We start from the raw sequence: 23761 nt of genomic DNA on the forward strand, positions 1-23761 counted from the left end.
CAGCAGCAAGGCAAGCACTATGCCACAAGTATTACAACTTGCCAGGCGACAGAGGTACAACTACAAGAGGCAAGAAAATGATTTAAAACTTCAGTCAGCTTTATTTAAGCAAAGAGAAATGATATTGCTCAATCATAGCCCATGAGATTGGCAGCCCAGTGATGCATAGCCAGACATTAGTTAAGCATTAATGATCCCTGATCGAAGGATGGTGGCACTGCTGGAAGAGGCCAATGCAAACACAACTAAGGCCCTGAGCAAACTGAGGGGACGCTCGGAGGGCTAATGAACAGAGACACATGAGTACAGCAGGGAAGCTGAGCCTATTTCCTGGAGAGGGATGGTGGGGAGCTCACTGGCTCTGCACACCGTGCTGAGGTCTCAGGGCAAAGTGCCCTGAATTCAGGTTGCACAGGAGTGAAGCTGCTTCCAAAAGCTGTTCAGAGCCATTCCCCAAGTGATCCTGTGGAGCATGTGCTTTACTGTCTTGTGGGATTAAGGTGGCTGAGCCTCACCTGAGTTGAACACTGGGTTTTTCTGGATTGGGACATGCAAGCTGTCAGCCTGAACCCAGGGTGCAAGATACAGGAGTGCACAAAACTCAGTGTGTGGATGGTAGCAGGGTGCCCTGGGGCCAGGGGGACATGCAAGCTGTGCAGGCAATGCTGTACTAGTGCACCGAGCACCTGTTTTCAGCTCTGTCCCTTCCCTAGCTCCCACAGGCCAGGCTGCACATGGTTGCGGATGGGATTTTCTCCCAGGAACAGCAGCTGGGGCAGCCATCCAAAGTGGCACCATGTGGGTGCTGGGGGTTGAACATATGCATTTCCAATCAAGATGCTTTGGTATTGTTTTGAGAGGCTGGAGCAGGAGCACGTTGGGAGATGACCCAAGAGGATGTGCCCACTGTGATACCTGGCTCTGACAGGCAGATGATCTGCAGACTGAACCATGCCTGCTAAAGGGTCCTGGCATGTGGCTCCTGGCCAGAGGGCAGGCAAAGGCAAGGCGCTGCCCAAACCCAGCTCCCTGTTGCAAGCAGGGGATGGGGCAGGCGATAGGGTCAGAAATTCTCATAGTGATGCACAAAGTAGGTCTGGTCCTTCTTGTTAACTTGCTGACAGGCCTTTTCCACACTCTTCGTCATCCCAGGCGGGCCACAGCTGAACACCCCAATCTTCTGCACCTGGGGAAAGAGGGAGGCCAAAGGGATGTTGAATCTGATGGCATGAGCTCTCCTCCCAGCCCAGCTACTGCTGGCTTGCTCATGCCAACCCTTGGGCACCTCATCCTCCGGCAGCATCAGGCATAGCTGCTGGCCGTCCCTGCCTGAGGAGGCTTCCAGGGACTTCCTGTGGAGTCACTGGGGCTGTGGAGGAGGGATGGGGGCCTTCAGAAGGATCCTCTTGGCTTCTGCCAGCTCCAAGCACTGGCTGCAGCCAGGGTCTCATCATATGGTGAGGTGGGGGGGTATTTGGCTGGCACAGGGCAAATGAGACCCCCATGGCTCATCCTGTCTCCAGAGGGTAGAGGGGGTTTATGCCCCTTCTGCCTTCCCCTTCATGCTGGCACCACCAAGCTCTGCAGGGCCTTGGGGATGGGCTGGGACCAGGGACATCACTGTTCCCTGCACTGGCCAGTGGGGTGCCCCCCTCCTGCCCCCATGCAGGTCCCCAAGGCCCAGACCGGGTAACACAGACCTCAGGGTGCACCTCCTGCAGTGAGGTGAAGAAGGGCACGAATGGGGGCCGCCCGAAATGGGTGATGGAGCGCAGTCCCGTGAACAGGCTCCGGTTCAGCACCTTCTGGAAGTGCCGCTCACAGATGTACTGAAAGAGAGATCAGGGCACATCAGACCAGCATGGCCCAAGCACTGGGCCAGCCGCCTCCCTGGCAGGCAGCCCTGGCATGGGGCTCACCAGCATGGTGGTGCGCAGGTCAAACTTCTCAGCCAGCTGTGTGACATAGATGTGCACAGAGACCAGGTCGTTCCGGTCGGCCTCCTCCACCTCGCGGATGATGTCAGCCAGCCACTCAAACTGCCGCTGTGTGCGCGTCACCCAGATGAAATAAATCTGTGGCGTGCAGGGATGAGGCTTGGTATGGGGCCAGAACCCACAGTGCACATCCAAGGGGGTCTTTCTTGGCCAGATCTTGGGGAATTTCACCCCAAAGAGACCAGAAGCAGCACAAAGTGTCTTGGGAGGGCTCTTGCTCTCTGGCTGCTTCCTCTTACCTTTTTACAGAGCAGCTTGGAGCTGAAGGATGACTTGAAGACCAGGTCCTTAAGGATGGATGCGAAGGGAGTCACCCCGATGCCTCCTCCCACCAACACTGATACCTCAAACTTGTTCCACTCCTGGTGGCCCTCCCCAAAAGGTCCGTCCAGGTAGAGCTGGAAAGGAGCTGAGTCTTAGCAAAGCATCTCTCTCCTCCACTCACCCAGGGCTTGGCCACCTTCAAAGCTGGACAAGTGCCTTGGGCTTGGGGACAACTCAGTGCCAAGTTGCTTTGGACCTGAGAGCTGCCTGCCCTTAGGGGGTCCCCATCTCTGGAGCAGCAGCCCGTGGTGCACAGTGCCGGGCTCACCTTGGGCAGCTTGCCAATAACAGCTAGGCTCTCCGGGGAGTAGAGCTCCCGCAGGCGGGTAGTCCAGGGTCCCACAGCCCGGATGTGCAGGCTCAGCGTGTCCTCATGCGGCGCCGAGGTCAGGGTGAACGGGTGGTACTCGGTGGTGCCCAGGGCCACACAGGCAATGCGCACCCACTGCCCCGACTTGTAGTCAAAGTCCTGTGGCCGCTGGAACTGGAGATGGGTAACACCTGGGGTGGGGAGGGGGTGACAGAGGACTTTGCTAGCTCCCTCATTAAGGTTGTTGCTTGAGACATTGAGCAGTGGAGGGAAAAGGCTAGGAGAGATCAGTGGCCTCAAGGAAAGATGGAGCATTTGACCTGTGCTAGCAGTGGGGGGATGAGGCTTAGGGACAAGCTGTGGAACCAGGCCTGGGCACAGGATGCCTAGAGAGGCTGTGCCAGGGCATGACATGAAGACCAAGTGGTTCTCGTTAGGTAAATAACTGATCCCTACTCAGGGAGGTAAAGTCAGTGTGTTGGCTGAGCTATGTGCCTCAGTTTCCCTGTCTGTGGAGGGCCACCAGGAGATCCTTGCCATGCATGGGTGCTGTGAAGGCACTGAGAAACATATGTTATGGGACAAGGCTGCCTCCCTAAGCGGTGTCAGTCTGAGCCACCAGTTCATGTGACAGCCAGCAGGACATTCTCCAGGGAGAAAATGACCTGCGTGCCACCTGTGTAAGGGATTGCTGCCATGGGACACTCGCACCTCAACGCTAGCAGGACTGGAAAACTCAGCCCCTGAGAAGCTGGGTTTCCTCTTCCTCTGCAGCCCCCTGATGCTCTTGTGAACAGCCTGACCTGGCACCATGGGTCTGTGTGAATGTGGTACCTGATGGCAGGAGCTCAGCTTTCACCACACCGATCTCCACCTTCTTCCTGCTCAGGCTGAGCAGCTTGTCTGCACCGTAGATGAGAGCTGGGATAATGAAATAGATGTGGAAGCGGGGCTGCTGGATCAGAGCGTAGCTGCCGTGGATGATGATCTGGGGAAGAGCAGGGAACAGCCCCCATCAGTGCGGCACTTGGCCCAGCAAACCATCGCCCTGTGGTTAATCTGGTGACAGCTCACTGGTAGCAGGGAGATGGGAGGGTCCAAGGATGGTGGAAGGAGCAAGGATCCAGGCCACCAGGTCCTTTTGAGTACTGGGCCCTGTGGGATCTGCCTGGCTATTTCCCCTGCTGCTCCTTGCTGGCTGGGCTGAGCCTTGGGCTTGCAGTGCATCAGCACCACCTCTTCCCTCCCTGCCCAACAGCTGGGCTGGGAGGAGACTTGCATTACCAGGACATAGAGCAGCACGTAGAGATGGTGAGTGATCCAGAAGCCCTGAAAGCTGACGCGCCGGAAGTGATGGGTGGCAAACACATACATCACAGCAAGAATCACGAGCAGCAGCACTCCTGTCATGCCTGCAAGAGAAGTGGTTGGGAGATCAAGGGTGGATCAGGCCTGCCCCATGGGGGCTCCACCTGGGCTGGGCGGAGGCTGCCCGTCTCTGGCACACAAGCAAGCATAGGGTGCAAGGTACACAGCCTGACCACTAGGCAGTATTACCTGGAATAGTTTGGAAGAACCACCAGTAATACTTCTGAGGGAGCTGCGACCTAGAGAGGGACAAGAAATTGCACCATGGATCATGGACTGGCCAGAACAGGGATAAGCCTAACACTTGTCTGAAAAAAGTTTTCACTTTCTTTCCCATCCACGTCCAGGATGTTCTGCCTGGACTGTCCTTCAAACTGCACCTACCCATCATCCATAAAGACACTGGAGAAGAGGCAGGACAACACACTGAGAGGGATGACTGAGAAGATGTAGACGTTCACTACGTGGCCGGCAGTGTGGAGCACTGTGGAAGAGAGAAACCAGGAGAGAAAAGCATCATCACTGCAGTAGATGGACATGTGGCAGACCCTGCTGATATGCCCAGCAGCCTGGTGATTACTCCTGTTCTGTGGTGCAAAGCATCTAGTCTCACCAGGCTCCCTACACAACGGCATGCTTCTGCCAGGTCCAGCTGTATCATGATGGGCTGGTCCCTTCTGAAGAGGTGATCTCCTGGTTTTACAGTGATTCCTGGGTGACATCTCCCCTGGGCCTCCCCAGAAGACCACCCACCTGAGAAAATCAGGGCTGCCATGGCAATCCAGCGGTGGAAGTCCACGGCGGCGTCGAAGGGGATGTAGCGATTGAGGAAAGTCTCCCGCAGGATGGTAATGAGGTTCCGGCACATGGTGAGCAGGATGTAAGAGTACATGAAGGAGATGCAGGCAGCTGACCCCCGAGAGATGATGATCCCAACAAAGGTGGTCTGTGCAATTCCAGTGAGGGGGGATGCAAAGGCATAGTCTGGGGGGAGAGAGCAGAGTAGGGCATCACACGCCTAGCACACTGCTCCTTCCTGAAACCAGAGTGACTCTGCCAAGAAGCGGCTGCCTGGGACAGGGCTGTGTGGGAACAGGGACACACTATGCTATGTTGGACCCAGGATCTGCACTGGTCCCTGCTGCTGGGAGACAGGATCTCCTTGGCAGTTGGGGGAGGGGATTAGTCTCCTCTTTATAGCACTGTGAAACTGCATCTCAATACTATGTCCAGAGTTGGGCTCCCCAGTACAAGAGAGGTATCAGCAAATAAATGAGTCCAGTGGAGGCCATCAGGATGGGTGGGAGCTGGAGCACATTGAGTATGAGAAAGCTGAGGGAAACGGGCTTGCTTGGCCTGGAGGAGACAAGGCTCAGGGGAGACCTTACTGCTGTCTACAACCATGTAATGGGTGTTGCAGAAAGGATGGAGCCAAATTCTTTTCAGTGTTGCACAGTGACAGGATGAGAGGCAATGGTAAATATTTCACTAAGGGAAATTAGAATTAGATAGCAAATAAAAACTCTTCACAGGGAGGACAGGCAAACACTGGGATGGGTCCTGTGATGAGACTGGATCTCCATCCTTGGAGCTCTTCAAACCTTCTCTAGACAAGGCCTTCAGCCACTTGATTCAGCTTTGAAATTGACCTTTCTTTGAGTAGGGAGTTGGACTGGAGACCTCCAGAGGTTCCTTCTGACCTCAATAATTCTTTGATTATTTCAAGGGAGGACCAACACTGTTGGACAAAGCTGTGCCAGCACCTTCCCCCCCTCCCCACCTTGTGTCCCATGCAGTGCGTAGTTTTCAGGAGTCAACCCTATGCACCCCCCAGCATTTGGGGTGGCAGGGCTGAAGGGACACTCACAATATGCTCTCTCCACAAACAGGCCGGCAGTGATGGCAGAGAATAGGACCACACAGACAATGTGGCGCCGGTAATTCTCAATGAAACGTTTGAACTCCTGAATCTTCTGCTGAACTTTGTTCTTCTGGTATTTTTTCCTTCGTGCTTCAGTGTATACATGTAGCTGGTACCGGTTCACTCTGGAAAAATAGAACTGGTGTCAATTCAAGATTTACCTGATGTTGAATATGGCTCAGGGACTGTATAGCACCTAGCACACTGGAACAACCCTCTGCAAACAAGTGCAGTGACCTAAACAAGATGATATCAGAGGTTAGTCTTAGTGTATGATCCACTTCACACAGTTATGAAAGCTGATAACAAACACGCAGCTAATGCCTGATGAGATAGGCCATAAAGCAGAATCATAAAAGATGATAATTTTTATAACAATAATGAACCCTTCAGAGAGATGAAAGATCCCAGGGTTGGATAAATTATTCCTGGCTAGGAATAATAACAACTTAACTGCTTTGCTGGAAGAACATTTGCCATTGCCACAGCAATGAGGACTTGAGTGTCTCTTGTTGATGTTGCAGACATTGCAGAGCTGAAGCAGCAGAGTCCCAGAGAGCAGAGGAGGGCTGGCAGTGCAGGCAGGACTTGCCATACAGTGCTCCTCTCTGCAAGTAGGGCATACACTCTAAAACCCACTATCCTAGGCTCTGGAATTGGCCACTTCATGTTTTTCCAAAGAAACGTCAACCAGAAACAGCTACAGTGGTGAGGAGCAAATCCTGTGCCGTCCCACTGAAATGGGCTTATTCCCAGGGCAGACATCATGTCCCAGCCTGAGAAAGGGTGATGTGTCTGCCCAGGCAGTGGTATCTCCTGGCGAAGATGGTGTTGCATCCCCTCCCTCCATCCTGCCACCTTCATGCTGGGTTCTTCATATCAGTTATTTGACTTAAGTCCTACCAGGACACAGAGACATAAGAAATTGGAAACAGCAGCCTGACTGAACAAGAGCCCAAGTGCAGAAGGCAAGGAGAGTGCATACTCACTTTCTGCCCAGTCTCTTCCTCAGTTCTTGCCCTTCTTGCTCCATATACTGGGCCACAGTTTCCACATTTGGGCTTTCCTCCCTGTCTGAGATGGTTCTGCCAAAAAGAGAGCTTGTGTAGTTGAAAGCTGCATTTGCAGGAAGGGCTGTGGGTCAGTCAGAAATGGGTCTTCTCCATTGCTGCCCCACAGATGCTTTCCATCTCAGGCTCAGCCTAAAAGGGGCCTTGATTTTTCTTGCCAGCCTGCTGCATTCTTTAACTGCAGGGTACATGGGTTGAATTCACTCCAAGATAACCCATCACCCTGAAAAGCAATGTGGGCTCCCCTCCCTGTGGTAAGGCATCTCAGTCACGTAACACGTGCAGTGTAGGCTCTCCAGGAGGCAGTTCCTCCTCAAGCCCATCTGCAGTACTAGGGGAGCGAAGAGAGGGCAGCATCCAAACCACAGTATGCTGCCTGCTCATGGACATGTCCCAGTGTGGGCATGACCCCTCTCCAGCTCTGAGGGTGGGAAGGCCCAGTGGGAGAATTTATTGGAGAGGCTGAGGTGAAGGATAGGTATGCATAAGGGCAGAAATAGAGAAAGAAACAGCAGCAACAGGATTGAGAAGAGAGCTTACCCTTTGGGCTCGTCCTTTTTTATGAAGGAGACACGGTTCTGTATGTTTTTCTTGAATACGTCGGGGACACCTTTCAGGATTCAAAAGGACAGACAGCCATTTACATTGTGTAAGATTCAATGGACAAGGTTTAGACATCTTTCTTGGGCAGGGGTGGTGCAGTGGGGAGAGTCTTTGTGCTGAACAAAACTGCTTCCCTGTGTTGTACATGGAGCAACAGCCAATGCCAGATTACTGCCCATGGAGAATGGGGCAACTAGGGGTTGGAGAGACAGATGGGACATGATTTGGAAGCTACATACTAGGTGCTGTCCAGCTCATCCAGACCTTTGGGCCCAGGTGTGACCCAGCACTCCTGCACATGCTCCCACTGACCTTTGATGCAGAGGTGGGTGAGACGGAGCTCGCTGTCATGGTCCCGCAGCATGTAGTGGAAATCCTCCCATGTCAGTTCATCCCTGTCCTGAAACCCTGAGGCCTGAAACATGGACTCAGTCACCTGCTCCGCCTGATCTCTCGACAGGCAGTTGTTGGAGATTTCAATAAAGGACCTGGAGCAAGGAGGGGAGATGGGAATATTAGAGTACTACAGCTTGAGTCCTTGAAATAACACAGGGCAGAGCCCCAGACCGGTTTCATTAGGTCTCACGTAGTCCTCTTGGGGACTGAAGCACAGAGATTGGGAATTGCTTGTGAAGACACCTACATTTGCAGACATTGCCAAGATATCTACAAAGATTCCTGGTTCTGTCTAGAGAGACGAAAGATACCTGAGCATCCTCAGAAACTCCTCCTTGGAGAGAAACCCATTCTCATCAATGTCATACATCCTGAACATCACCTTGGACTTCTCTTCTGGGGACCCTGGTGGGAAGGGAGAGAGGTGGAGTAAGAACAAGATTTTCACCAGCAAAGGTGCTTTCAAACATTGCCTTTGAAAGCCTGGACCTGTGGCAACAGTCTCGCCCATCTCTGAAAAGACTGTGAGGACAAACTGCTGATGGCAGTTTGACTAGCAACAGAGTTTTCCTTCACTCTCATGGCTCACTTCTGCTTGACTTTCTCAAGTGAAAGGTGAAAAAATGGGTAAAGACACTGTTGTGCATTATTTTACAAGCTCAATATGTGAAAGCTTTTTCACAGCAATGATTTTCTGGGAGCTAATTTGATTAAATCTGTTATTCATCACCTCCACCTCCTAATTTCCCTTTCCAGTGGTCAGTTAGGGAGGATCAAGCATGATATCAGATATGGTTGATATCTATCAAGGACAGGATGTATGGTCCATTCAGGAGACAGAGTGGACTTGTGTGTGAGAGGAGACAGACCAACAAATCACTGTTCTGAGATAGCTGTCCTCATGCACAGTCGGCATAATTACATTGTTACTGCCTTGTAACTCAAATTCAAGCTGTCCTAAGTGAAGTGAACTTTAATCTGTAGAACTGTCTGCAGATTGACCTGCTGGATGGATCTTGTCCCTTACTCTGCTGGTGACATCATTGACAGAGCCTAGAAACAGGACTTAAAGCAACAGATGAAGACACTAACCAACACCAGGTCCCACCTTTCATGAAGATCACCAGGATGTCCAGAAACTCCCGGAAGGAGATGTACCCATTGCCGTCTTTGTCTGCCAACGAGAACATGGACTCCACAAACATAGAGTGGGCTTTGAGCCCTAAGGACTCTGCAAACTCAGCCCTGCTCAGCTCACATGTCAGAGACTCCTTTGCCTTCTGTGAAGATTCAAAGCTGAGCTCTCCAGCATCAGACCGGTCAATGTCCAGCACCTGTAGGTTGTGTCCCACAAAAGAAATCCTCTGAGTGCTGGCAGAGCAGAAGGCTATTGCTCGCTTGTCCAGCCTATTGCACAAAGACTGGTAGCTCTCCCGGCACAGAGTTCATGACAGATACCGTAGGAACGTCCTGTATTTCTCCTGCACAATACACCTTTTACAGTAAACACCACTGACCATTATGGATACCTCAGTCACTTTATGCCAGTCTCTTTCTAACATTAAACACTTGTATCACAACAGCAGAGCTGCCTTTGTCTTCTGCAACGGAAAATTTTCCGTAATTCTAAAAGTATCAGCAGCTTCTTCCTTTTGTGTGGCTAACCAACTCTTAGGGAGAGCAACAGCAGCAATATTCATTGTTTAGTCAATACAGAAATACCTTCCTCCATTCATCAGAGCCCGCCACACCTGTACATACCTGAGCAAATAGATGCCTAAAGAAAGTCTCCAGAATCTTTTTCCTCTGCTCCTGGGTGACTGCCTGTTTCAGCAGACTCTGTTCCTTCATCTCAGACACATGCAGATCAAGACAGCTCTTTTTCAAGTAGTCTCGTAGCTTCCCAATGAAGTTGCTCCTCTCTGCCTCTTCGCTGAAAAGCAGCACCTGTGAAAGGCACCAAATGGCTGTCAGTGGCAGAGGCTCTCAGCCAGGTTGAGGTGGGACATCACACTCAGCAAGCTAAAAGTCCAAGCTTTCCTCAGCAGTTCTTGGCTGTTCTTTTCAAGCTGGCCTGACCTCCCCTGTCAGAATCACCCCACACATGCCATTTCTGTGTCCATGGGTACTGAGACCTGATTTGCTAAAGCCCACTGGTCTGGAGGTCTGCAGCTCAGTACGAAGCACTGCTGCTGTTCACCACTTCATGGTATGAAGTGAACCTGGTGGTTCTCAGGAGGCTGTGGCTACCCTTCAGGGGCCCATGTTTCCCCAAGAGCCCAGTGCCCAGGACTGAGTGATGCAGCATATGTGACCAGTGGCAGAGGATGCTGGAGGCCCAGGGGACATTCCCCGGGCATCATGGTACTCACTAGGTCGTACTCCTTGGGACTCTTCAGGAGCAGAGCTCTGTTGCCTTTGTTGTTGGAGAGAATCATCTCCACCCTTTGTTGGGTTTTCAGACTAATGCTCCGGAGCACAGACCATCTACTATCCAGCACTTTGAGCACTTTGTCAGGTTGGAGCTGAATGCAGACAGGAGAGCTGTCTATCTTGGGACCGTGCCACTCCATGGCTGATGGGAGAGAGAACAGGACTCAGCTGGAAAGGCACACCTGAGCTCCCATTCATCCCAGAACCTTCCCTCACTGAGATGCAGCTTGGGAGTAACTTCATGGGGCTTGTTCTAAGGGATGGTAGTCCATTGTTCCTTCCCTGCTAAAGCCGCACAGTACAGAGGTTGTACACAAAATACCTGGCAGGTCACGTGGGGTGCTGGGGAGGGGGAGCTGGACTTTGCTGTCACATAGTCTGACTTTGCTGCAATAACTGTGCCATCTTTGGTACAACTCTACAGTTGTGCCTGGGTCTTAGTTTTGTCAGAGTTAAACCTTCCCACCTCATTTCTAAAATTTTAGACTTGCAGTTTTATGTGGGCTCAATGCTGTTCACTAACCACTGGTCACATGTCTGCCAGGAGACCATATACATCTTAAGGGAAAAAATGATGTTCTCCTGACTGCCTGTAACAGAGCAGAGCTCAAGTGTACAGTCATGGGAGGAGTGCAGACCATGGAGCAGGATAGAAAGATTTTCCCAGCCTTCAGAGCAAGGAGAAACAGTCCCTGTCCTGGAGCCACTGGTGCAACTGCTCTGCATCTATTTCCCTCAGATAAGGTGTCATCTGGAGAGGATTAGTATTATAGGGTCATAGGGTAACTCAGGTTGGAGGGGACCTCAGGCAGTCTCTAGTCCAACCTCCTGCCCAAAACAGGGCCAGCTATAAGGCCAGGCCAGGTTGCTCAAGGCTTTATCCTGAGGCTTGAATAAAATGGGAACTCTCCAAGTTCTATTTTCCAGCCTTGCCTGGGTATGTGCCCTGACTTCAGCAGCATCACCAGACCCCCATCACAAGATTAATAGTGCCACCTCACCATGTGCCACCTCACTGGTCACCTCTCTCCGCACGCTGGGGTCCCGCTTCTTCTGCAGCTTCTTGAAGTCTCTCTTGCGGAAAACAGCAACAATCCAGGCAACAAACAGAGTCACTGGGGACACATTGGAGAAGGAGGCATGAGACATCACAAAGTTCCTTTCTGCTTTGGCAGTGTCTCCTGTATGACTGGGGCAGACAGGGGTTTATTTCTTCCCCATTCCCCCATTTAACCTTGCACAGTTTTATTTAACCCAGGGCTGCACCAACACTGGTCCATGAAAGCCCTACTCCATCCCAAGCAATGAAGGACCTGCCACCACAAGGACCTCAAGAATGGCCAAGACTCAGCAGCTCCTGCTGGGAGATGTTTACCCTGGGCAATCATCCCCATCTTCCAGTAAAGGAAGAGAAGAAAAAAAAAAAAAGTAATGGCAAACCTAAAGGCAGACAACAGAGGACAACGATGATGATCCCAAAGCCTGCACCACTGCCTTCAAAGTAGTCCAGTACGGTCATGGGTGTACAGTTGGCCAGGTGTTGAGTTGTCAGCTGCTGGGGCTGAGGGCACGGGTCCCCTGCATGGGGGGAGAAAGGCTGTGAGCATCATGGGCCTTTTATCCCTCTCACCGCTGTCATCCTTGGAAACCTCTACAGTTAAGATGCTGCTGGGGTTCATTGCTGAGTGACCCAGGGAGCAACGCAAAACTGTCTCATGCTCATCACTGGCCTGATGTTCAAGTTAAACTCCAGATTTTAGGGGACAGCCTTTGTTTCCAGGCTGAATCTTTGCCTGCCACATCAAACCAAGCACAGAACTGGGCCCAAGTACTCTGGGCAGTCTCTGCTGTGAGGTGCTGAACACCATCATCTCTCCCACTAGGATGGGCTGAGCGAGGGCACTCTGGGCCATGCCAAATCAGGGCTCAGCACCCCTGCTTGTCACGTGGGTGCTGTAAATCCAGACAGCTCTCCTGGTACAATTGATTGCTGTGTACATCTAGGGAATCAAAACACATTGCAAGGGCTGGAACATGCACCAAAAAAATGCTTTCATTTAACAGGAAGGGTGTGGCAAAATCAGAAGAGGGAAAGGCATGCTGCTATTTTTGGCCACATCTCACCCTGAGAATAATGCTGGGAGACCCTTTGGGTCCCAGCAGCAAGGACAGGAAAACTCATTTCAAGGATGGCACACGTCAGCCTTCAGTGTGGGACTTGGGTCTTTAATGCTGCTTCTAGCCTGCTGGGAACCAAAAATGCTCTGGCACACAAGCCCTGAGCCCTCCCTGGGCTGAAATCTGGCTGGCACAGTTCATCACACACAGCTCCTCTCTTGATCTCCGTGGCAGTTGCATTACAACCTCAGAAAAGCCTGGTCAACTTTTTGAGCAGCCCTGGTTAACCAACAGTCCCACCAGCAGAGCAGCTGGGCAGGAGCAGGTGTTACAGAGCAGCACCCAGGGAATATCCAGAGGTTGATGCAGTTAAGCACAAATACAGTACACAAAGCTTAATTCATCTGCAAACTTCACAGAGTTTCAGGTCACTCACCAGTTTAACCTGCAGACCTGTGTGTATACATATATAAAAGCAGCTAGAGAACATGTCATTGATGAGCATGACACAGCTTGGGGCAGGCAGAGGCCAAGTCAGCCTGTGCAGGACTTTCCAGGGCGTCATTTGCCAGTGGCATTTTTGTACCCAGGGATCCTACCAGGACTCATGCAATGCACATGCCTAGCCTTTATCTAACTTTCAACGTCAGCTCTGCCTGCTTTGCTTACAGGTGATCCTTGAATTTTGTGTACATTTTGCTTGCTTATGAGCATAGCAAGCCAGTTTGCCAGCTGGTTGCTTTCCCTGTGTCACTGAACCACTGGCTGTGTCATCGAGACTGGCCTGTGTCCAAGCCCAGTGGAGCCGTTTCCTCACTTGTGCTGTTTGCTCCCTACATCCTGGCACTGCACAGAGAGCTCACCCTCATGCCAAACAAACACCTCGCGCTGAATTTCTGCTGAGTTTGCGTAGGTGACTGCAACGAGGACATCATGGAATGTGGTGTTGCGAATCTCCCTGGTTTCTCCCTCTGTGAATAAACTAAGAAAAAAGACATGGAGCCAAGTGGTGGCCGGGATGACACAGCTTGGCCCAGAAAGCCAACTGATGGCAGGAGGGATTCACTCCCTGCGCCATTTTAGTAACTGAGGAAGCTGAAGGGTGGCTTTTTCCTCCAGCCCCAGTTGCTGTGGCTATAGGGATGAGGTGTCCATGGCTCTCTATGCATGGCTGACAGAGCAGTGGGCAACCTGCTCTGCGTGCCAGATGGGGAGAGGCATTTACCCATTCTTGGTGTTTTCAAACCAAAACCTGTCGCCATCACGCAGGCGCACAAACTGGTCCAGGATGATGACACTGAAGAGGGAGCCGTTAGCCTCCAGCATGCCTCCAGGGAGCAGCTCCAGCCTGGCAGTGTTGTTGGCGTACAGGGCAGCAACCCGCTCCAGGACCTGGACAGAAACCCCCACCACACACGCAAACACAGCATGAGCAGAGGGAATTTTGCCAGGGCATTGAAAAGTTTTGGGAAGCCTCAAGAGGAGCGGGGAAAATGCATTTCCCAGGCATCCCATGTCCGTTGACCGGGCAGATGATCAGACCCACATAGCCTTGAGCTTGTGCTTGTGCTTGAGCAACCAAACATTGCTCCCAGAGCAACTCAGCTCCAGGAGTAGAGCACGCAGCAGCATGGGAGCTCTGCACAGGGGCAGGATACACTTATTCACATCATGTAATTACACAGTTACTCCAATACAACAGCCACACACATGAAAATGAGCTAGACCAGGGTGTGCACTGATGTACCTCTTCCTATCTTCTTGGAGAAAACAGACACTGCTTTGACTGTCTTGAGATCCTTTGACCCTTATGCTTTCTCATCCCAGACCAGTCCCCTGTTACCTGTTCTCCCAGGTGCGGGGCAAGGTCTGTCCAAGTCTGGAGAGGCTTCAAACCAAATTGCTCCCGGGCCTGGTTATAGGTGGGTAGGCCAATGTCTCGTCCACGCTGTAGCCAACTAGCCACATAGTCAGTGCGGGTGTACTTCAGAGGTCCATACCAGTAATCTGTGGGTGGAATCAAAGCCATGGTGATAGTAAAACATACCCTGAGGAGCAACCCCACCTGCCCCGGATACTGGGCTGCCTTGTCTGTCTGTCAGCTATGTCCCCCATAGACTATGCTGAACATGTAGATCACCTCCATATCCCCGCCGACAAAGTCCAACATGCTTAACGTCCTGCAGCTTCTCTGCACCTCCATTAACTAGGTTGAAGCTGGTCAGAGCATGCACTCAGGTGCTGACAGTGGCGGTGATGGGACCTGCCTCCCTACCTCAGCCCCCACAGAGCCCCAGGAGAGAGGGTCCCCCCCTAACAACACACCAGCTGCACTGCGGGTTAGTGCAAACCTTGGAGATCTTCCACCACAATGTTGTCTTCCCGCTCCGCGATCTGTGAACTCATCCCCAATAGGAGGTCATCCATGTCCTCTGCATGCTGCAGCCTGGTGCTCTGAAGGGAGATGGAGAGAGCAGGTGAATCCTCACAGGACTAAGGACATGGGGAAGCACTCCCCCTCCCCCCCGCCTGAACTGGTACCCAAAGCCAGTCTGCAGTGGCCACTGGACTCTCCTGGCCACGGCACACAAACACCCCCCTCTCCCCCCCGAGCCTGGGGACATGACTGGATTGGGCCATGTGGACAGCAAGCGTGAGCCACTCTACGTGGGCCTGATGGCACAGAAGAGCAGTGTTGCTGTAGCTGACAAAGGAGTCAAGTGGGGTTTGACTCGGACCAAGCTGGAAAATAACCCTAAGGAGGAGGATATGTGGCAGAGCTTCTCCCCAGTCCAGCTCTTCCCAGCAGCACTAACTGCTTTGTGGTGTGCTTGTTTTTGTATCCAGCAGAGAGATTTCATTCCCACATCCCCAGCCGTGCCAACTGAGGGCATGACAGGCAGCTCTGCAGGAAGCATCTCATTCCTCAGAGGGATCTTCCAAAGGGAGAAGCAATTTGGGGAGAAACAGAGCTTTAACCACATGCTCTGGACCCTGCCAAGCTCCCTCCCCGTACCTCTCTGCTCCAGTAGCTGTTGCAGAGCCGCAGTGCTGGGTACGGGTCGGCCCGGAACTGGCAGGTGGGGTTTCTGAAACAGGAGAGAAGGGCTGGACCTGCAGCTGGCTGCCCCCGAGACGGGGCCTGGCAGGCCCCGCACTCCCCAGGTGACGGCAGGATGACAGGGAAGGAACAGGGACTGGCCCCACCTTCCCCAGGGCAGGCACGGCTCTCCCACAACCCGGCCTGGCTGCTCCTACCTCCTGTAGATGCCCGGCGGCACCATGGTGGCAAGGAAAAGCGATGCAGCTGCCATGAACTCCGGCGAGAGGCTGGGGTCCAAGTGCTGCTGGTAACCTGTAGGGGCAACAGCCACGGCCGGATCCGGCACCCGGGAGTGGAGGGACCAAGGCGCCAGGCCCCTCTGCCTCCCCGGCTCCCTCGGCCTGCCCAACCCATCTCTTCTCCCCGACCCAGGGCCCCTGCACACCCCATGGCTCCTTCTTCCGTGGGCAACCCCCTTCTGCGTCACCCCTCACCTTTGTACTCCGGGACGGCTATCTCCAGCAGGGCTGGCAGCCACTCGTACAGCACGATGCTCTAGGGCAAGGAGGAGCGGGTCAGGGCTAGCGCCAGGGAGGACGTCAGGGCCCCGGCAGAGCCGGGCTGCTCCGGCTGGGGAGCCTGACCCTCACCTGGAAGGTGGCAATGACCCGCTTGCGAGCATGTTGGAAGAGGTCCTCGTCAGTCCAGGTGGGATGTGCCTGGGCCAGCGCCGTGGCCCAGTGGTTGTGATAGCGAAACCAGACGATGTTCTCGGCCTGCAGGAAAGGGTTCTCGTTCCCCCAGGCGCTCCCCAGGTCTGCAAGAGCCGCCGGGGCCGTGAGAAGTGGATCCAGCCACAGGGTGCATGAGGAGGCTGGGGTGCCCCCGCCTGTGCCCCCAGCTCCCCATCCAGGACATGGGGGTAGCCGTAGCGACAGACAGAGAAGCACCCCAGTGCTGTGGCTAAGGGGATGGTGCCTCTTGCCCCGACGGCTCTGGCACCACACAACCTCCCCTCGTCCCCTGCCCTTCTCTCCTCGTCCCTCTTTCCCCACCTCCTCCCATGGAGAGGAGCAGCCTGAGCGAGAAGCAGCACGGGGCAGAAGCATGTGGAGGGGGAGCAACTCCAGGCCCCAAGCACAGAGCAAAGGTCGGGCAGGTAAGGAATTCAAAGCAAGCTGAGCAGGTTTTATCAGCTGCCCCTTTCCCAAGAGGAGATCTCCTTGGATTAGAGGGACGAGCGCCTGTCGGCATCTACGCATTGGCCGGGAGCTGACCCACTGCCTTCCGGGGATGTGGTGACTTAAGTTCATGGCACATCTTTGCTGTGCGGCCCTGCCTCCTCCAGGACATGCATCTTCCTCCTCCTCAGGCTGGGAAACTGCCTTCTCTCCTGCAAGACGTCTGGTATCTCTGCGCCATGTAGTCCTGCTCACCACACTTCCACAGCCACTCAGGAAGGGGCTTAGCTGCCCCAAGCCCCCTCCATGATCCCCTTGCCCTGTCCTGGGGTCCCTCTCTGCCCTTTAGGCTTAGCACACCAGCTGCCCTGAGCCTGGGGTGCTGCACGGCATCCCTTGTCCTGGCCATGCTCCACTCAGAAGTAACCGTCTCTCCTTTGCGATGGAGTTTGCTCAGGGAACAGGGAGGGAAAGGGAGGACGCAAGCCAGGACCAGTGTTTGTCAGCCACCTTTTCTCATCACGGGGATGGACGAGCAAAGCCTCCTGCAGTTGCCCTGTGCCGTTAATCACTGGGGAGCCCTGAGCTCAGCTTGGAGGCTCGCCGGGTCAGAGATGGAGCAGAATAGGGAAAATTGCCAAGGAAAACTGGCCCACAGGGAAAGGAAACCCCAGGTTCTTCCTTACCATAGATCCCCTGGGGACCACCTTTCCCTGTGGATGGATCCAGAGCCTTCCACATGGGGACCCTCCCATTCGTCTCCCTCGGGAAGCGCTTGTCGGGCCCAGAAGCCAGCTTCCCCCCTGAGAAGCTCCTCAGGGCATCGCTCCAGGAGTGTGACGGGCCGTAGATGGAGCTCCCGTCGAGCCAGCTCGTCACTTCGTTGGTCTGAGGGGAGATGTGGAGAACAGGCGTCAACAGGGGGCGGCCTCCAAGGGCTCAGCAGAAGGGTATAAAACATCATGCACGCTGAAGAGTCCCAAGCAGCTTGTTTGGTGTCTTGTCGTAAGGCAGCCACCCCAGCCCCTATTTTAACGAGAACTGCCAAGATACATATCTTACGATGGCCAGTCGCTGTGGAAGCTACTGGACTAATTCCCACAGGCTCCTTGTCTGGTTTGGAAAAAAACAGGTGCAGATTTTTCCAAAGTATGAGTTTTTTTCTTTTTCTTTTTTTAATTATTATTTTCAGCTGTGCCCACAAGCAGACAGCCCTGAATCCTTATGTGGGCAAGGCCGCACTGGAAGGGGGCAAACCCCATCCCTGGGGAAACTGTATGTGGGGGTGAGTGTAGGAAACGCTGGAGTTTTCTTTTTCCGGGGGCTGTCCCACCATGAGATCCTCCCTGGAGGGCCTTCTCCTCACAGCAGGGCATCCTGCTGTCCTAACAACATGCCGAAACATCTCCTCTGCCAATATTTTCAGGAAATCATCCTTTTCATTTGAAAATGTGCTGGAGTTTGTTTTTCTAAGGTTTGAAATACTGCTAAAAAATGTAACCTGCTAATCTGATCTCACTGAGGTTTTGTCACATGAGCAGCATTGAGGTTTATTGCTTTGGCTATTTTGATTGGGAAACTTTCCAGAACTAAAGAAAAAAAAAAACACATCAATTTTGAAACTCATCCAGCCTCAACATAGCAAAATAGAGAGAGATGGGGAAATCTGGATTTTCAAGAATGCCTGAAATCCAGAGAAGTTTTACAACAAATACCACTTTGAAAATTGTCGGAGGGGGGAAAAAAAGTGTGAAATCCATATGGATTTTTTGCCTGGTGTTTATTAGTGACAGTTGCATTGCTAGGAGCCAGATAGCAAGCCATATGAGCTGATTCCACATACTGCATGCTCTGTGACACGGTGTCACCCCCAACCCCTCAGGAGCACTTCAGACAGGGTGACAGTATCAGCTCACTTTCATGAAACATTTTGAAAGATGAATTATTGCCTAAAATATCTGTCTTAATTGCTAATCTTCCAGAGTGGCACGAGTATAAAAAGATCTCTTATTTAAGTTCTTCACACTTATCCTAAAATGGCCCTGGTTATCACTTGTTTTAACAGCCAGAGGCTGTTCTCATCTGGTGCTAACAGCCCTGTCTTTCTCATTTTGATTGACATCATAAAAAGTTTGGCAGCCAAGGAAGATTGTGAATGGTTCCTGCTTTACACGTTTCTTCCTAAACCTTGCAAGATACTCAGATTTGCATTAAAATAGGTGGCACAGGCAGGTCTGGAGTAACCATCAGGTTTTCTTTTGGAGAGAGAGAGGGGAAAAAAAAAAGCAAAAAAAAAAAAGAAAAAGCAAAGCACTGATCTTCAGCAACCACAAATGTTGCTCTATGTAAATTAGTACCTTGGGTCTGTGCTTTGGGTTATTTGCACTGGGTTCATACTCTCAAGAGTGGTATATTTTTAAGACAGCAGCGCTCTCCAGTTTTCACAAAAGCCAAAAAGTGCTCCTACAGACCCAACTGTCAGGTGCAGAGGAAGTTAGCCAGAAGGGGAAGAGCAAAAGAAGAGCAATGTCCTTACCTGCTCCCGGGGTTTGTTGGGGCTCTGCCCTGTCTCCAGTGCCCACTGGATGCGCTGGAAGGGTAGGATCACGTCTCCAGTGCTCTCAGGGTCAAACACAGGGTCTCCGGTGGGGATGTGGATATTCAGGAATTCAGCGGGGCAGCCGGGTTTCTCTGCTTCCAGGATCTCGGAGAGCACGTGGAAACCTGCCAGAGAGCCGAGCAGAAGCGGCAGCTGAAGGGGCTGCCACCACCACATGGAGGGGGACATGCTGGTAGACAGCCAAGCAGGTTTTCTTCCTGCCTTCACTGATGGTTTGCTCTGTGACCTTGAACAATTCACTCCAGGCCTTACTTTCCTGCCTGTAAAGCAGGGCTGTCAACACCTGCTGTGGTGCCCTGAGGCCCTCAATGAAAATGAATGCTAGAGGGACCAATGTGCCTGGCTCCATCCCATCTGAGCTGGGGCTCCATGTGCCCCTGGCCAAAGCTCACAAGTAGGGCAGCGTCATTGAGGGACCAGGGTGGAAAATCAGACAAACTCAGCCAGTGGCGGTCCAGAGACCCCTGGCATCTGCTAGACACTGCTTCACCGGGAACAAGGCTCTTCATCCAGCCATCGTTTTCCTGAGCTCCTGCTCACTGGTGGCCTTCAGGGCCCAGGGCTGCTGCTGGTGCTGAGCCCTGCAGCAGCCGTTGCTGTTGGCCAATCAGAGCTCTGGTGTGACGGGAAAAACTGTCTCCAGGCAGAAGCTGAGTGGTACCACACTAGTGTCTGCTCCTCCAGCAGCTGTGGGCTTGAAGAGTCCAGCGACTCATCTTACTTAGAGCCCAGTGCCCAGAGCTGGGTGTTGGGAGCCATGTGTGAACTTTAGGCTATACTTGGAGCTAATTAGTCTCCACTTCTTTGACAAGTTCAGCCTGTTTCCTCAAAGAGCTGAGACATGAGATCCCCAGGCTCAGAGACCCAAGGCCTGGCTGAGCTCCTGAGAGAGAGCAGAAACTGCTCCGACTTGTAGCAATGCTGCCCAGCAATCACTCGCTATACAGCCATTATAAAATCTGTCAAATGTTTTGCAATAAGATAACTCTACTGTTAAAACAAACAAGGAAGTTTCCAAACAATCAATATCAGTGTTTGGAGCAAGCAAAGGTCACTGAAAATTCATGCAAATTCCCTTACTTAGGCAGTACTTTGGGATGGCAATAGTCAAGGCTTTATCTTTCAGGTGTGGATCTGCTCTGAAATTAGCATATTAGGAGTGACAGGAGTCATTCCAAGTGTGAAAAGCAGTCTCCAATCTGTGCCTGGTGCATGCCTAATCCTTGCTCTTACCGAAAAAGACTCCAAGGACTGTTGTGTTCCTGTGGGAGGGCAGCCCGGAGGGGCCCTGGGCCACTGCAACGCTGAGCTGGCGAGCGTTGGGCACACGGGGCTCCTGCAGTGCCTGGTACACGCCGTCAGCGTAGTTTGCTGGCAGGAGACGCAGCAGGCTGGCACCTGGGGCACCAGAGCAACAGGGTGTGGGTCCAGTGGCACCGGACAAATGGCAGCCAGGGTAATAGCAAGGTACAACAGCATGTGGGAGGGTCCCAGAAGAGTGTGGTAGAATGATGTAGACATTTATAGGGGCTGAGAACATACAGGTTTTGGCACTTACAGCAACTCCCATCACACTGGGATCAGTCCTCTTAAAATTACGAAGGATCCTGTAAAGGCACATTCCCTCCCAGCTGTCCTCCTCTTGCCCCTGTGCATCCCCTTTGCCTCCAGGAGGGTCTGAGGAGCTCACTTGGTAACTGCGCTGCCTGTGTAGACTATGCAATTCTGTGCAAACATGGGGATCAGCCTTTTGCCAACACCACAGGAAACAGGAGAGGGAACAGCAGGAGAGACACAAAGTAAAAGATGAAACACCCTGAACTTCATATCCACTGCCCATCCCATAGTTGAAAAGCTGGGAGGCAGGAGGTCATTTCTCACTGATGAGCAAATGCATTTTGAAAGGCTGTTCACCAGCGTATGGTGGGCATTGCTTGCTGGAGTTCCCTAGAGATGGGGGAAATCCTGAAATACTGGCTGACCACAGAGGGGTAGTGGGCTTATTTTTTATAGGTTTATTTCCATAGGTTAAGGGCTGGTGTCTCTGCTTGGATAGAGAGAGATCTTGTCCATTGTGGGCCTGCTGGCCTCTCTCCAACAAGCTTTGACGTGATGGGCTGGTGACAGACAAGTCATGTTGAAGAGCTATTCAGTCTCAAAGGAAGCTGTACAATTGCCACTGTAATTTGTGTCACCATGTAGGTGACAGATCTAGGCTGCAGGATACAGAAGCATTCATAATCTTTAATATTTCAGATGGGATCCTGCCTGATCTGCCCTGGTCCCCAGCTCAGTGATGTCTCCTGGAGGTGGGCTCCATGGGCTGATTGTAGGATGTGAAAAAGCAGCTCCAGTCCCTTATCTGGCACACAGGAATTCCGCACGCCTGTTCCAGCACAGGCCAGCGCACATTGCATGACAGCCCCTCAGCCTCCACCACATGTACAGTATCTGCCCTGTGCAGAGTGGAGATGGAGTGGGGCAGCAATACCTGGGCCACAAACCCTTCTGTCTCTGACCTTGCATTGAGTGCTGCCTAAACTGCATGCTGATTTTGGCCAAGGATACCTTTTCTAAGCTCTGGCATCCCTGACCACCACTGACATGCCTGCTGAGAACAGCTAGGTCCTCCCTTCCTTGGATATTTTGAATGTGCTCCCAAAGGCACGGCTGTTTTTGGGGCCTGACCCAATGCCAGCCTGGCCCACAGATGTTGCCTGAGCATCAGGCATGGTAAAAATGCCTGAGCATCAGGCACGGGGGAGAAAGCTAAACTGCTGGCCCCCTCCAGACTGCTCCAAAGGGGCTGTTCAGGTGCATCTGTGGATCTACCCTGAGTGACAATTTAAGAGCCAACAACAACCTCCTCTGTGGGAGCTGGCATTGCCTGGCCACCTCCCTGGTTCAGGCTCAAGTCAGAAAGGATTTCTCCGTCAGCCCTGAGGCAGGTCAGATGCCAAAGAAAGTGTGAGCCTGCTCCCAGCCCACCGCCCCCAGGCCCGGTGGCACTTACCCACTGAGCCATGGCTGTGGTGCAGCAGGTTGTTGTACCAGCCATCATAGCGCTGGACCTCCCAGAAGATGTTCTCCTGGGCCCCTGGAAGAGATCAGGCCCTGACTCAGTTGGGACAATCAGAGTGAGACTGGTACCGGTGCAGAGGTGACCTGATGCAGTGCTGGCAGCAGTCCCACTCCAAGCATGAGCTTGGACTAGAGCTCCCCGGGGTCTCTGCCAGCCAGCGCTGCAGTGATCCCATGGCATTTGCTACAGGTGATGGGCTGGGGGCAGCCATGGCCACATGGCTCACCCAGGGCCACTTGCTGAGCAGCAAAAAAAAAAAAAAAAAAAAAAAAAAAAGCACGAAGCATCTCAGCATCTCCCTTACAGAATTGTATTATATTGTCATATTTTCCCCCATTTTTTCTGAATCCTTCCTTATAAACAGATATTTTGAGAAGTTCTGTCCTCTTTTTGAAGGAAAAACAATGTATAAGATAATAAATTCAGACTTGTGTTCCTGAAGTCCCCAAATCAATATGATATCTGATATCTGGCTACCATCAGTCTGCTCCCAAAGGATCTTAATTTTCTCCTGTTCTCTCACTGTGTCAGAGCAGGTTTTCCCCTTGCTTCTGATCCCTACATTATCCAGATGAGTCAAACAAAAGCCTTGGCACTGGGGTGATACTCTCCTCTGTTCCACTACGCATCAGCAGAAAAGAGCCTTCACCAATAAGTATATGCCCTATTTCCTGCACGTTAGTTTTTATTGCTTTTATTATAATAACGGCAAGAAACCCTAGTGCCTGGTTACAAGCTGTATGTACACATACACAGTAGTAGTAAAGTCTCCCAACTTGCAGGCCCTAGAAGCTCAGCATTTTGCTCCATTTCTTCCTTATCATCTCCTCACAAAGTGAATTATGCCCCACCCTGATACAATGCCCCATAAGTTAGAGGAAGTTCCTCGAGGGCAGAAACTATCCAGGATGGCCCATTTTGGATGCCCTTCCCAGAAACTACTTACCCCCCAAGGTCCACATTACCAGCAGAACCAGGGACAAACTCAGCATCATCTCCATGGGATGCAGCAGCCACTGGGTCTGTGGAAGGACAGAGCCATAAATAGAGAGAAGGACCGAGCTGGAGCCAAGCTGCTCCAGGAGGCTAACACCTGCAGATCATATTCTCAGCTCCCTCTTGTGGTCTCTATTGACTAATAAAACCCTTTGCTACTGCCTGTTGGCAATATGGCCCCCTTCTGGCTCTGAGAAGGCAGCAGAGATCCCATCACCCTGGGAAAGCTCTGTCAATAGGTAACAACTGGCCTGAGATGGGAATACTTCTGCCGGGGCAGGGCCAGTGCCCCTGCCTCG

At 52.4% G+C, this 23761-nt stretch overlaps 1 protein-coding gene across 1 annotated transcript; it reads right to left on the minus strand.

Annotated features, from left to right (window-relative positions):
• Positions 1-920: 920 nt before the first annotated feature.
• DUOX2 (dual oxidase 2) lies at positions 921-23458 on the minus strand. Its single transcript, XM_067305473.1, has 33 exons — positions 23413-23458; positions 22398-22481; positions 20618-20782; positions 19301-19488; positions 17451-17652; positions 16234-16400; positions 16078-16138; positions 15799-15895; positions 15557-15629; positions 14892-14994; positions 14384-14547; positions 13766-13932; positions 13404-13522; positions 11863-12000; positions 11424-11537; positions 10362-10564; positions 9751-9936; positions 9098-9323; positions 8301-8394; positions 7906-8081; positions 7531-7600; positions 6910-7005; positions 5867-6045; positions 4753-4983; positions 4384-4483; positions 4189-4238; positions 3916-4043; positions 3466-3619; positions 2590-2822; positions 2237-2395; positions 1920-2075; positions 1701-1829; positions 921-1186 (listed from the first exon to the last, which is right to left on the minus strand). The coding sequence occupies exons 1-33, from the start codon at positions 23456-23458 to the stop codon at positions 1064-1066; spliced, it is 4581 nt and encodes a 1526-aa protein (XP_067161574.1). The 3' UTR covers positions 921-1063.
• Between the last annotated feature and the right edge of the window lie 303 nt (positions 23459-23761).

This window comes from Apteryx mantelli, chromosome 15 (assembly GCF_036417845.1).
Source record: "Apteryx mantelli isolate bAptMan1 chromosome 15, bAptMan1.hap1, whole genome shotgun sequence".
In the NCBI taxonomy this organism is placed as follows: domain Eukaryota; kingdom Metazoa; phylum Chordata; class Aves; order Apterygiformes; family Apterygidae; genus Apteryx; species Apteryx mantelli.